Here is a 14734-nt window from a genome sequence, read left to right as displayed (position 1 = left end):
AAATGTAATTTTTTTTTTGTTTTTCTGGATATATGACAGTTTGTTTGCTCAGAAATACACATACAAATACTTAATAATTTTAAAAGTATCACATTTTGTGGCATGATCTCCTAGATTTATATTAGTGATTATGATTGACTACAACTGGTGACATTTCTGTGACTGTATAAATAAGTCCAGTTTGACTGCACCAACTACAAGGTACAAGGAACACTGATGTTTTTTGGCCAGAGTTTAAAAAGAAAAACTGCTTTCTTATGATGAGAAGAAAATTGTCTGGATGATTAAATGTAACTCAAGAACCACCATTAAAACAGGTTTGCAAGGCTAAAAGGCTAGTACATATAAAGGCATTCAGGCTAGTACATATAAAGGCAAAGTCCATGGTAATGTGCAGCTTACTTACATTTTATGCAGAGCAGAGTTTCTGTTTCATGACTAAGTCACAGCAACAACTTGGCAACAAAACAGACCAAGCAGGAACGGCCAGATTTAATCCATTTTCTTATTGTATTATTGTACCGAGCAATTCAGGTAAGTTACAGTTGCATTAGGACATATTTAACACCCCCCTCCCCTTAAAAAATAGGATTTATAACTCAATTTATAGCTCAATGTTGCTTTGAATGAGGTATTTATTAGTTGAATGATGCAGCAGATGAACAAAGAAAAGGAATGGTGCTCGTTAATACTGCCATGTCAAAAATATACCTCTACATAATATTGGTGATCTCAAAACGTACTACTAGTCTGTATGACTAGAGTTGGGTTACAACATGATTAAACCACTAAACTCAATAACCACCCTTAATTTACTTCAGCTATGATATACACCAATCAATCATAACATTAAAACCACCTCCTTGTATCTACACTCACTGTCTTTTTTATCAGCTCCACTTACCATATAGAAGCACTTTGTAGTTCTACAATTACTGACTGTAGTCCATCTGTTTCTCTACATACTTTGTTAGTCCCTTTCATGCTGTTCTTCAATGGTCAGGACCCCCACCTTATGGGCAGCGTCCTGTGACCACTGATGAAGGTCTCAAAGATGACCAACTCAAACAGCAGCAATAGATGAGCGATCGTCTCTGACTTTACATCTACAAGGTGGACCAACTAGGTAGGAGTGTCTAATAGAGTGGACAGTGAGTGGACACGGTATTTAAAAACTCCTGCAGTGCTGCTGTGTCTGATCCACTCATACCAGCACAACACACACTAACACACCACCACCATGTCATTATCACTGCAGTGATGAGAACGATCCACCACCTAAATAATACCTGCTCTGTGGTGGTCCTGTGGGGGTCCTGACCATTTGAAGAACAGGGTGAAAGCAGGTTAAAAAAGCATGCAGAGCTACAAAGTGCTTCTTTATGGTAAGTAAAGCCAATAAAATGGGCAATGTGTTTAGAAACAAGGAGGTAGTTTTAATGTTATGGCTGATCAGTGTATATACACTTTGTCTGGGCCCTCTTGTGGTTATCCAGTGCGATTTTCAGATTTGGCTATGGGTGCATGACCTTATTCCATTAGGTTTTTTCTGCTGCAGCTTATTTAACAGCTACTCTGTGTACATGAAGCATTACTAGCATGCATTATAGCTGTGGCAGCTGAATGTACACTGCGACATGGACAGTCAGGAGTCACTGGAAGTTGTTTCTGCTTTTCAGCATGTGGAAGATATCTACATTTTGCTTTCTATAGTCATGTAAGTTTCTTAAAAGGACTTATAAAAGCTGTTGGTGCCAGATTTTGTAACCTTGACCATGTGTAAGTGATGTTATGTATCATTGTTTATTCTTGTATTGTATAAATAGTAAAGCTGCATAATCTTACTTTGATCGTGGCTCATAATCCTCTGTGTTCAACAGCTGAACTTTCACAAGTGGCAGCCGGTGCCTTTCCAGTTCCAGCTAAACCATCTCCACCCATGCCCCCAAAGAGAACCACACCAGTCACCAAACGCCACCCTGACAACTCAACCCCGCCCATCTCTCTGCCCCCTATGCTCTCTCCTGAGGATAGAGCCAACATTCCTGGAGGGTTCCCACTGCCCCCACCTCCTCCATCTCCACCCCTCCCTACACACGTACCACCCTCCCCTCCCAGAGGCCACCCCCACCAGCTACTGCACCAACACTCTTACCCGTATCCTTTGCCTGACCCACTGCCTGTCCATTTCGACCCCACAAGCCCTATGGAAGAGACACCTACACGTCAAGCCCCAGTACCACTGCACATCATGATCCAGAGGGCACTTATCAGCCCTGGACCTGGCATTCCTCACCCAAATGCCCCACACCGGGCTCACACACTGCTGTTCGAGACTCCGCCAGAATACCAAGGAGCTCGGCCGCTGCCAGTCACCATCCAGCCTCTAAAAATGTGAGTAATATCTAAAACCTACATAATCACTTTCATTTCCAGCATTTTAGAAAATTAATTTTAAATGTAATTCCCCAAAAGTATTTGTAAATTAAGCTCTACACCTGTATATAATTTTGAAATTAAATTTTGTAGTAATGCATTATTAGTGTGTTACTTTTTTTTTTTACCAGATTAGAGGTACAAATGTAGTAATTTTCTATATAGTAGGACAACACATTGAAGAACGTGTCCATAACTTGCTGGAATTGCTTTGTGCTTTATTAGCTGGGCAAAACTACACTTAAGAACAGCTTTGGGCCGCGCAGCTTTGGGGCAGCGGTAAAATACGCTAGTGGACCAGAGCTGGGATTTCAAATACATCATATCGAATTTCAGCTCTGCCATCCGGCTGGGCTGGGCGGCTACATGAACAATGTTTGGCTGTTGTTCATCCAGGGAGGGAGCCGAATAGGGACCTCATAACTGATGCAATTATGACCTCTGCTGGCTGATTGATGGTGTCTGCACAGATTAAAGAAATAATGCGATCAGTGTGTGGCTCTCCGTGCACAAGGATGATTCACATATGAACTTGTCTCGTGCAGGTGAAAAGATGCAGTCGGCTACTGCTCACGTGTCGGAGGGGATATGTGTCAGTTTGCTCTCCTCAGTCGGGGTGGGGGTCAGCACCAGTAGAGAGGAAGCATAACACAATTGGGTAAAAAATGGACGTGCTAAAAATCTAGTGAAAAGGGAGAAAATGCATTTGAAAAAAAAATAAAAAAATAAAGCTTTGGTATGACATTGGTAATGTCACATTTAAAGCTTGTCTATTGCTACAACCCAAACCACATACAACCGGAGTAAATAGTATCAGTGGTGCAGCACAGTTTCAACTGTTTGTATTTGGGAATTTTTCCAGTAACAGTATCTGTGTTAGGAAACTTCAGTTTCCTCTTATGTTAGAGAGCATGCCAGTAGGTATGAATTGCCCCTTAGTGTATGTTTGTAAAAACAAACAATGCTCTCCCATGGACTGGCATGCTGTTCAGAATGTTTTTCCACTTTGTGCCATTTGTTTCTAGGACTCCCAACATGACCCTGACCAAAACAAAACTGACATTACTAAAGATAATTAAATACATTTATTACCATAAAGAATCACCAGTTACCTTTAATAAGATTTAATACTGACTGTGATGCAGCTGTGGATTTTTTTTTTTATTACAACGAGAGCTCTACTTTATGAGGACAGAGCTATATGTACATTTCAATCTTTTCACTTAAAAAAAATACCAGTGATTGTTAAACCATACATTAAGTGTGCTTTCAATTAAAACTACCAGAAATACCATGATATTGGTTGCCGGTTCAAGCCCCACCACTGCCATGGTGCCACTGTCGGTCCCCTGAGCAAGACCCTTAACCCTGAATTGCTTGAAATGTATTCAGTCATAACTGTAAGTCACTTTGGATAAAAGTATCTGCTAAATGCCGCAAAAATAAATGTAAATGTGACCGGTAAAATGTTTAGTAATTGCAGGCTCCTTAATATTAGTTATCGGATTATTGATAAATGGAAATAGGCCTGCCAATCCTGGACCAGGCGTCTACAAAGACATGTTCTGGGTGGATGGCATCTGAAAAAGAAAAATGATTGTCTATGTTAATTGTCTATACCATTTATACTTTATATACACTGATCAGCCATAACATTATAACCACCAGCTTGTTTCTACACTCACTGTCCATTTTATCAGCTTCACTTACCATATAGAAGCACTTTGTAGTTCTACAATTACTGACTGTAGTCCATCTTACATACTTTTTTACATACTTTTTAGCTTTCACCCTGATCTTCAATGGTCAGGACCCCCACAGGACCACTACAGAGCAGGTATTATTTAGGTGGTGGATCATTCTCCGCACTGCAGTGACACTGACATGGTGGTGGTGTGTTAGTGTGTGTTGTGCTGGTATGAGTGGATCAGACACAGCAGCGCTGCTGGAGTTTTTAAATACTGTGTCCACTCACTGTCCACACTATTAGACACTCCTACCTAGTTGGTCCACCTTGTAGATGTAAAGTCAGAGACGATCGCCCATCTATTGCTGCTGTTTGAGTTGGTCATCTTCTAGACCAGGGGTGTCAAACTAATTTTTACCGAGGGCCACATCAGCATTTTGGTGGCCCTCAAAGGGCCAATTGTAACGTATCCTGCTGTGATTGCAGTCACATTGCTGTTTTTCTTGGAGGCTGAATTCTGCATTTATATTGTTCTACTTTACCACAGACACAGCCTCATAACACAAGAGACGCACCGGTTTCTCTTCCTGAAGCACAAACTTGTTTTCACTTTCATTAAATTTCCTCCTTATGCTTAATTTTCTTAATTATCTTCTTGTACATTTTAGGATCATGTGTAAATATGTGTAACATCATCTACTGGCAGGCTGTGTCACTTTGCAGGTCACAAAATCAGCATGCATTTTGAAAGATGCAGTTTATTTAGGATTTTACAGTGTTTTTTTTAAGACAATCATTCTGCCCTCACTAATAGTTTATCCCCCTTTCTCAGCTAGACAGACAGACAGACAGACAGACAGACAGACAGACAGACAGACAGACAGACAGACAGACAGACAGACAGACAGACAGACAGACAGACAGCTCACTTCAGAATGCAGTCGGTTTATTTGCTCCCCAGCTGTGTGCATCAAAATGAAGTAAAAATACAAACAATAAAAACAATAAAGAACCTAATACAGTAAAAGCACACAGCTGTAGTCAAGTGTTACATCTGGTACAATATGAGATTTAACCAAACGTAAAATAACGAGTTAAAATTGTGTGTAAAGATACTAATTGCTAAAGTAACATAACAGTATTTAATTACGGTAAATTTGTAACTAAATTGCTGTGATATACTCACTAAACATTTACTAACAACTGAGAATATAAACGCCACTATTTACAGACAATGCTTGGGTATTATATTGCAAGATAATTATCTGTATTTATTTATTATTGTTTACGTTACTGACTACGCTACCCCGCGTTCTTTTGCCGTAAAAGTCACATGGCTTCTTAGCGAAGGTTAAAGTTAGTTGTCATGACTACGATGTCACGTTGTCTCTTAAAGGCGCAGGAGCGCATTAAATTATAAGCGCGTCGCTGTAACGACTTGAACCATCACAACAATCATACAGTCGTTTAAGCTCTCGCGGGCCGGAACAAATGACGCGGCGGGCAGGATCTGGCCCGCAGGCCGTGAGTTTGACACCCCTGTTCTAGACCTTCATCAGCGTTCACAGGACACTGCCCACGGGGCACTCATACCAACACAACACACACTAACACACCACCACCATGTCAGTGTCACTGCAGTGCTGGGAATGATCCAACACCCAAATAATACCTGCTCTGTGGTGGTCCTGTGGGGGTCCTGGCCATTGAAGAACAGCATGAAAGGGAGCTAACAAAGCATGCAGAGAAACAGATGGACTACAGTCAGTAATTGTAGAACTACAAAGTGCTCTTATATGGTAAGTGGCGCTGATAAAATGGACAGTGAGTGTAGAAACAAGGAGGTGGTTATAATGTTATGGCTGATCAGTGTATAGCATGGTTAGTATAAGTAATATTAATGTAACGTATAGAGATTCAGTTAAAAAAAACATGATGCTGATTTTACTAATAGCCAAGAAATCTGCTTCTTTAGTGCTCACCAACTCAGTATTTTTATTATATTTATTTATTTTTTAACAAGCACTTTTTAACCCTCTCTTCAGGACTGAAGATGACTACTCTGATGAGGAGGAAGAGGACGAAGAGGAGGAGGAAGATGAAGAAGAGGATGACGAAGGAAAGCTACTTCCTGAACACCTGCCTCCCCCTCCAATTCAGCCCGAGTTGGAACCTCGTAGCCGTAGGTGCCTGGTAGGAGACGTGAACATCAGAATCATGCCAGAGGAATCAGACAGCAGTGAGGAAGAGGAGGCAGAGGAAGACCAGCATCCTGAAGAGAGTGATTCAGATGGTCCTGTACTGTACAAAGACGAAGATTCTGATGAAGAGGAAGAGAGTCCGCCCAGTAAGTGAACACACTTGGTTTTGTAGGTGAGGGTTGTGAGTTGGGAAAATGTTGAGAAGATTTTGATGACATTATACAGAAGGGAACCGGGCTGTCATTGGTGTGACTTAACAAGACCAGACAATCACAATAAATCGCTTACATCAAGATGTGGTTTGGACTTCTAGCAAATCCTGCACCCCCATTTTTAGGCAGACCAGAGATCAGTACCCGGTAGTGCACCCATGCTTCAAAATTGTTTTCACATATGCACAAACCAAATGGATGTCATGGGTCTTGGTTTAAAACAACGGTGCAAGTGTGTAAACTGGAGAAGCACTATCCATGTGGTTGCCAGGAGTCACATGACACACCCCCTCAGCGTACACAGAATCGGTTAGGAGTTTTCCAAACTCAGTTACCCGAGTCGTGTTTTTTAGCTGCTTTAGCCTTTTGCTTTCTATTTTATAATGAAAAAAAATTGTGTAGACAAATTATCGGGAGAAAAATACTTTACTGACAGACTACAGAGAGATGATCATGTGTGTAGAGAAGCACACTTTTCCTTTCATTATGGAATCCCCAAAGGGACAAAATGCACTCAATACGTAAACACACACACCAATCAATGTCAGCACACTACACCACAGAAAAGTCTGTTACACTAACTTAATTGCCGTATGATTGCTAGGACCGCCTCATATTGTGCCTCATATTGTGCCTCATATTTCATATGCTAAACCAGCGGTCCCCAACCTTTTTTGCACCACGGACCGGTTTCATACAAGATAAAATGAATACGAGAATAGAATACGAGATGCTGCTTGCACCTGGGGGTGAGATAAGACGATAAACACCTGTGTGTTAAAAATGGAAGCAGTGTTTTTATTGCTGATTAGCGAGCTCTAATTATTTAGTCCTTCTGTGCGGCCCAGTAATAAATGACCCACGGTCCGCAGCCCGGTGGTTGGGGACCACTGCGCTAAACCAATAAAAAATATTCAATTGCTAAATGCAAACCTTAAATTTGGAATTTTTTTAAGGCAGTGAATAAGGTGGGGCCTTAGCTATAGTGCATTAGGATGGTTTCACAAGAAAAATCTGTGTGGGTGGGGCTGTTGGGTAAACACTACTGCTATCATTGAATTTGTGTATTTGCTGCATACATATACTGTAGAATAATGTAACATTAATAGTAAAATTGAGTTGACCTGCTTCTGACTGTGTGTGTGTGATTGTGCAGACAGTCTGGCCAGCAGGGTGAAACGGAAGGACACTTTGGCTCTGAAGCTGAGCAGTCGGCCCTCGGCCCCAGACAGGCAGGCTCCTGAGAGGCAGGCCAGAGGGGAGTACACAGGTCTGTCATGGCAGAGCAGAGAGCAGTGGGAGTCTATCCGCACACAGATCGGCACAGCACTTACAAGGTCCTGCTACTGCTCTTTCTCTCTCATATACTCATAAATATGCTCATTCATTACTTATTCTGATGCTACTGGTGGCTGAGTATTTAAATACAGCATTTTCACAAGTACTAGTGGAAAACAATGAACTTTTTCAGAAATGCAAGTCGATACTGTCTTTCTAAATAATTACGTAAAGATGATATTTTTGCCAATAGGCGACTGAGTCAGAGGCCCACTGCTGAAGAGCTGGAACAGAGAAACATTCTACAACGTAAGCAGTTTTTTGATTGTCTTGCATTTGCCGGCTTAGTGCATTTATTTACGTTCCTCACACCACTTTCTCTCCCTCTAAGAGTATGTATTAACATGCATGCAAAAGATGCACTTGCAGATCTAAACTCAACAGATGCAATTATGTTTTACCTTCCTGTGTTACTTTTTGTACCATGATAATAGCCATAACAGCTGACATGGCATTAGGAATTAATCAAACAAAGAAAGAACTTCTTGTACTTAACACTAATACTAAAGAACTAGCAGGATAATTGTATAATATAGGGCCAGCTGTAGCCTAGTGGTTAAGGACCTGTGGTGGGTAGCACTGTTGCCTCACAGCAAGAAGGTCCTGGGTTCGATCCCCAGGTGGGGAGGTCCGGGTCCTTTCTGTGTGGAGTTTGCATGTTCTCCCCGTGTCTGCGTGGGTTTACTCCAGGTGCTCCGGTTTCCTCCCACAGCCCAAAGACGTGCAAGTGAGGTGAATTGGAGATACAAAATTGTCCATGACTGTGTTCGACATAACCTTGTGAACTGATGAATCTTGTGTAACGCGTAACTACCGTTTCTGTCATGAATGTAACCAAAGTGTAAAACATGACGTTAAAATCCTAATAAACAAACAAACAATCTGGACCAGTGATCAGAGGGTCGCTGGTTCAAGCCCCACCACTGCCAGGTTTCTGCTGTTGGGCCCTTGAGCAAGGCCCTTAACCCTCAATTGACTGTATACTGTAACTGTAATGTAAGTCGCTTTGGATAAAGGCGTCTGCTAAATGCCAAAAATGTAAATGTATAGCATGGGCAAAGGTTTAACAGTTTAGGTGTTATGGATGTGTTCTAATATCAACTTGCTCAATTTCTCTCTGTCTGCACATGCCGGGCATCATCATGTGGCCAGTTAAAAAGAATGCAGGCTGTAATTCACAAGTAGGATTATGAAGGTATATTGGAGTTCTAATCAGAGGCAAGATGTGCTTTCACCACAAGAGGTGATTGAATTAGAAATAATAATGGTTTTGCAGTTTTCCCTCATTATTGATGTTTAAGGTACATTTTCTCTCAGTGTTATACAATTAATGCAGAAATTACCAACCAACATCCACAAAATAAAGCGCATCTAATACAATCAAAGTATAATCATATATGCATAAACATAATACTTATTAAGTATAGAAAGAAGGCACGAAAAGCAGAGCACAGTTTAACTTGTGCATCAAAGTTAATATTTCTGCTAATGTCAGATTTGTAAAGGTTTTTTCTCCTTTAAACTTTATTAGGTCTACTATGACATAATGACTTGCCCCAATTTGCCCTTTTGTTTGGCAGATAGATTTTAATCTATTAAATTTCTGGACCACCCCAAACCAAAGTTTTTTTGTCTTGCTGATTGGCTGATATAAATATTGTAACAGATTACAGAAAAAAAACTCATCCCTTAAGAGTTCTATACCCAAAAAAAACCAACACATTTTGAAATCACATTTTTGTTTGTAGAAAGATAGTATTTATTCCCTAATAAGTTTATTATTTCTTTAGGGTGTTAAAGCATAAAAGGGAGCTGTAGCACCTCTAGTGGATAAAAAGCTCATTGTTTCAGTGCCACATCTAGAACTTTTTTCTTCTTCCTCTTCTTCTTTCAATTGCTCCTAAATATATATTAGGGATTGCCACAGCAAATCTGGTCTGCATAACAGTTTTTACGCTGAATGCCCCCATGATGCAAATATCCTGTCCTTATTCAGGCTTGGGAACAGCAGATCCTCAGATCTCAGCAGTAGTGTGCTAGAGTACTTTAGTACTGCATCACCCAAGTGCTCAATGCCACATCTAAAACTGCTGCTACGTAGCTTGATTATTTTTAGTCATGTAAATTGTATTCAGTTTTACTGATTGTGTGGTGTTTTAGTCATTGTTAAGGGTAAAACAACCCTTACGCCCCATTTCTTTTTTTTCTTTTTTTTCCCATTCTCATTTTATCTCCTTTCTCTCCAGCTAGGAATGAAGCAGATAGACAGGCAGAGGTTCGGGAGATCAAACGCAGACTTACCAGAAAGGTAACATTTAGTGTTTTAATACATTTTTGCAAAGCAGGTTGTGATCTTGTTTAAAACCTGTCTGGGTAAAACGTGTTCATTGCAGTTCCCTTATAGGTCAGTATGGTGGCAAAAACTGTCTGCTTTCAAAAACAAATGCCACAGCTTTATATAATTATATTAAATAAGTAAGTAGGCATTAGGTATGAGTTTTGTGCTCTTGTAAAGTTTGATGGACAGACCAGTCATAACTGTTGATCTGGCATGCATACATCCAGCATGTGAACGAAGGAAAGTGTTTTAATAAACATAGCACAATCTGTTCACTTCAACTAGACAACTAAATATTGTACACTTAAAGTACATTTATCTGAAGGTAATTTAAAAAGGTTACTAGTCATGCAGGGCCAGTCTTTGCAGAAGTTGACTATAAATTGCACAAAAAAGCAAATGCTATGCCCACTTTGTTTTAAACCCATCTTGTTTACCACTGGAGGATATTAATCTTTGTGTTGTTCTCCCAAATGTTTCTCATAGGCAACTAAAACACTTAAGTCCAATGAGTGTTTTAATGACTGTGGCAGGCATGTTTTGTGTATATTTACATAATTATATTATATTTTATATATTATATTTATTTTATTACATCCTTAGCCTTTTTAATGCTACTAAAGAGTTTATGGGTTGTTTTTTTTACTGTAATTGTTCTTAACATGGGATACATATACACACACACACACACACACACACACTCCTACACCTACGTGTGATTTTCAGCCATGCACACTTACATACATTGTTGAGACTGCTGGGCATTGTTTAACCAACCAACTTAAATCAATTTCTGGCTGCATCCAGCCTGCATACCACATGTACAATATGTACTTATACCACTGGTAGTGTACTAATGAGGCAGACATATTTAGTATGCTGTATTTAGTAGACTGACAAACTGAAAAATCAATACAATAATTATGCAACCTTCATTTTACTTTGCCCTAATACGATTTTCTACCCACCAATCATTAGACCCAAATACCTTTCAAGACTTGTTAAAAATGTTGCCTGGTCCTTGAGATGGTCATACCGAGTGGTTCTATTAGAACACATGATGAGTCTATTCCTACATCTAAGAATACATCTAAGAATAGTCTTCTTTCCCTCCCCTTTTGCTTCCAATGTAGTCGTCTCCAGTTGATTAACTGAACTAGTGAATGCATTAGCGTGTGATATACAATCTTATTTGTGTGTGATATAAATTCATTAGTGTGATATTGATATTTTCAGTATCATCATAGTCAAACTATTTATTTACTGTATGTATTTATATGCTTACTTAGCCACAATACATTGCATTGTATTGTATTGTACAGTACATCAATCAGCCATAACATTAAAACCACCTCCTTGTTTCTACACTCACTGTCCATTTTATCAGCTCCACTTACCATATAGAAGCACTTTGTAGTTCTACAATTACTGCGCTGCTGTGTCTGATCCACTCATACCAGTACAACACACACTAACAAACCACCAGCATGTCAGTGTCACTGTAGTGCTGAGAGTAATCCACCACCCAAATAATACCTGCTCTGTAGTGGTCCTGAAAAAGCAGGCTAAAAAGTTATGTAGAGAAACCGATAAACTACAGTCAGTAATTGTAGAACTACAAAGTGGAGCTGATAAAATGGACAGTGAGTGTAGAAACAAGAAGGTGGTTTTAATGTTATGGCTGATCAGTGTATTTTAAACACAGTGAGTAGATTGTGAAAACTGCACCAAATATCTCTTCTTGTTTTGTCATTAGTTAAGTCAAAGACCAACTGTTGCTGAGCTCCAGGCCAGAAAGATCCTGCGCTTCCATGAGTACGTAGAAGTCACGCATGCTCAAGACTACGACCGACGTGCTGACAAACCATGGACCAAACTCACCCCTGCTGACAAGGTACTGTCTGATTTGGTTGTTTTTTTATTTGGTTGTACTTTACCAGCACTGTCTGTGTTTGCATGTGGTAACTAATGGGTTTTGTTTAGGCTGCAATCCGAAAAGAACTAAACGAGTTCAAGAGCTCTGAGATGGAAGTTCATGAAGAAAGTAGAATTTACACAAGGTAAGCAATGCAGAGCATTATGCTCTTTTGTTTTATAAGTTTGTTTATTAGGATTTTAACGTCATATTTTACACTTTGGTTACATTCCTGACAAACAGTAGTTACTCAAGATTACACAAGATTCATCAGTTCACAAGTTCAATGTCAAACACAGTCATGGACAATTTAGTATCTCCACTTCACCTCACTGTATGTCTTTGGACTGTGGGAGGAAACCAGAGAACACAGAGGAAACCCACGCAGACACAGGGAGAACATGCAAACTCCACACAGAAAGGACCCAAACCGCCCCACCTGGGGATCGAACCCAGGACCTTCTTGCTGTGAGGCGACAGTGCTACCCACAGAACCCTTGTTTTATAAGTAACAGTGTTGCCTGTTTCCACATGGATTTTTCTCCAGGTTCCTTTTACTCCCCAAAATCATGTAATTGACGGCTCTGAAATTGCCTGTGAGTTATTGTTCGGCTGGTCGGCTGGACGCCATCTAGCGGGCAAATTGGCGGTGCCTGCAGCGGATACTAATTAGCCACTGTATCTGCAGGGTGGGGGCCAGACTATGTGTGGGTGGGTGGGTCTTCATACGCTGTGTAAGGATTCTGATTGGCGGAAGAGACGCCTGTGCAGAAAGCAGGCGCGAGAAGAGGAGGGCTGTACAGGTGTCAGAAAAGGCATGCTGCCCATGTGTCGGAGGGGGCATGGGTTAGCTTCGTTCTTCTCAATCAAAGCGGGGATCGGCATTGGTGGAGAGGAAGCATGACTCAATTGGATGTGCTAAAAGGGAGAAAAAGGGGAGAAAATGCATAAACAATATATTTTTAAAAAAGAATCATAAGGTTGCTGGTTCAAACCCCACCATTACCACTGTTGGGCCCCTGAGTATGGCCCTTAACCCTCAATTGCTATAATTGTATTCAGTAATAAGTGTAAGTCGCTTTGGCTATAAAGTGTCTCCTAAATACTGTAAATGTAATGTAAATGTGTAGCACCCACCAAGACTCCTAGATAATAGTTACTGTAGATGAATGAATAATTCAATTGTGGCTATAAAATATTTCCTCTGGTCATTTTTCACAGGTTCCATCGTCCTTAACATCTTTCACAAGGTGGAAAGTGTGAAGCACTTGAGCGCTGGCAGCAGGTGGAGAAACTGTTTTTAGAGACATTGTTGTAATTTTCAGTAAAAGAACCTCAGGGTGTTTGTGCTCCCGGGCAAACTGCCTCTCAGTGAATGTACTGTACAGATACCTGGAACAAATTAAGAACTTTCCTTGACTTGCTGTCATTTGCCCTGAACTGATGAACTCATTTAGTTTTTCTCCCAGACGTTAGAGGGAGCTCGACATGTGCCAACCTGGACTGCTAATGAAGGAGCTTAATGCATGTAAGCGTTCTCTTACAAGAACTGAGGCTGACAGCATGCATTGTGAAGGACAAAATGGTCAAAATGACTAGACTTGCTATTACACAGTCCTCTTCCCTTTTAGAGAAGTGTAAAGACTTTAATAAATATTAGTAATAAGGACGATGGTGACAATAATAAATAATAATTGTTAGTTTCTGAGGGCAGACTGAGCAGAAGTCTGCACAGATAGATAACTCTTGGAAATAATTGTGTATGTGTGTATAGATTGTTGTAATTTTCTTTTAGGATTATTTGGAAATTCTAATATAGGAACTGTAATGCACAAGGTTTAATAATAAGTTTGGGTGAAATTATCACTTTTATTTATGCCTCTTTTTTATATTTTCAGCTCATTGTCAAGAAAGGTCTGTTTCTGCTTTTGTCAGCACACATGCATTTTAGTCTTTAAACATTTTATCTTCTCGTTTTAAGCCCCGTTTTATATTAGAGCTTAATCATGTCGATTAAATGTTAAATCTTAATCATGTTTCTGAAACATAGGACTGCATATTTATCTCAATGAGGATACATTATATTTTTAGATCTATATGAAAGTCTGTGTAAACAGGGCACACACTGATAGAGCACTATGAATAAAATTGTTGTAGAGTAATAATAATTATTGGGATTTTCTCTTTTTCTTTATTTTAATGTGTATGGTACAGTACAAGAATAACATGCTCTGTTGTACTGATCTGTTACCTAGATTAAACTGACAGTTGTAAAGCGTGCTTTAATTTTATTTGTAAATGTCTCTAAAACATATTAAAATTAATAGGCTGCTATTGCTATTTTAAGCATAAAATGGTAATTTTGTCTAACACTACAAGAATATGTTCAGCCTGGTTTGTGTCTGTTTAATATTGCAACTCAGGTTGTTTTTATTATTATTATTATTTAATTGTATAAATGTTTTCTGCTTTTGAAATACTTACAAATAGTTCATGGGCTAGCTGCAATTTATATATACAGTATATATATATATATATACAGTATATATATATATATATTAGGGCTGTCGAAGTTAACGCGATAATAACGCATTAACGCAATCTCAA

At 39.7% G+C, this 14734-nt stretch overlaps 1 protein-coding gene across 5 annotated transcripts in view; it reads left to right on the top strand.

Annotated features, from left to right (window-relative positions):
- phactr4b (phosphatase and actin regulator 4b) overlaps positions 1 to 14402 on the top strand; it is an 81262-nt gene extending 66860 nt beyond the window's left edge. For all 5 annotated transcript variants that reach the window (XM_062991355.1, XM_062991358.1, XM_062991356.1 and 2 more), the window contains 8 exons: positions 1881 to 2394; positions 6169 to 6470; positions 7693 to 7873; positions 8068 to 8123; positions 10121 to 10182; positions 11969 to 12106; positions 12196 to 12272; positions 13349 to 14402. In XM_062991355.1, coding sequence (XP_062847425.1) covers positions 1881 to 2394; positions 6169 to 6470; positions 7693 to 7873; positions 8068 to 8123; positions 10121 to 10182; positions 11969 to 12106; positions 12196 to 12272; positions 13349 to 13364 — 1346 coding nt within the window. In that variant the 3' untranslated portion in view covers positions 13365 to 14402. The remainder of the gene's footprint in view (positions 1 to 1880; positions 2395 to 6168; positions 6471 to 7692; positions 7874 to 8067; positions 8124 to 10120; positions 10183 to 11968; positions 12107 to 12195; positions 12273 to 13348) is intronic.
- Positions 14403 to 14734: the final 332 nt, after the last annotated feature.

The sequence above is a fragment of the Trichomycterus rosablanca genome, chromosome 3 (assembly GCF_030014385.1).
Source record: "Trichomycterus rosablanca isolate fTriRos1 chromosome 3, fTriRos1.hap1, whole genome shotgun sequence".
NCBI classification, from domain to species: Eukaryota; Metazoa; Chordata; class Actinopteri; order Siluriformes; family Trichomycteridae; genus Trichomycterus; species Trichomycterus rosablanca.
This window is presented reverse-complemented; position numbering and strand designations above follow the sequence as displayed.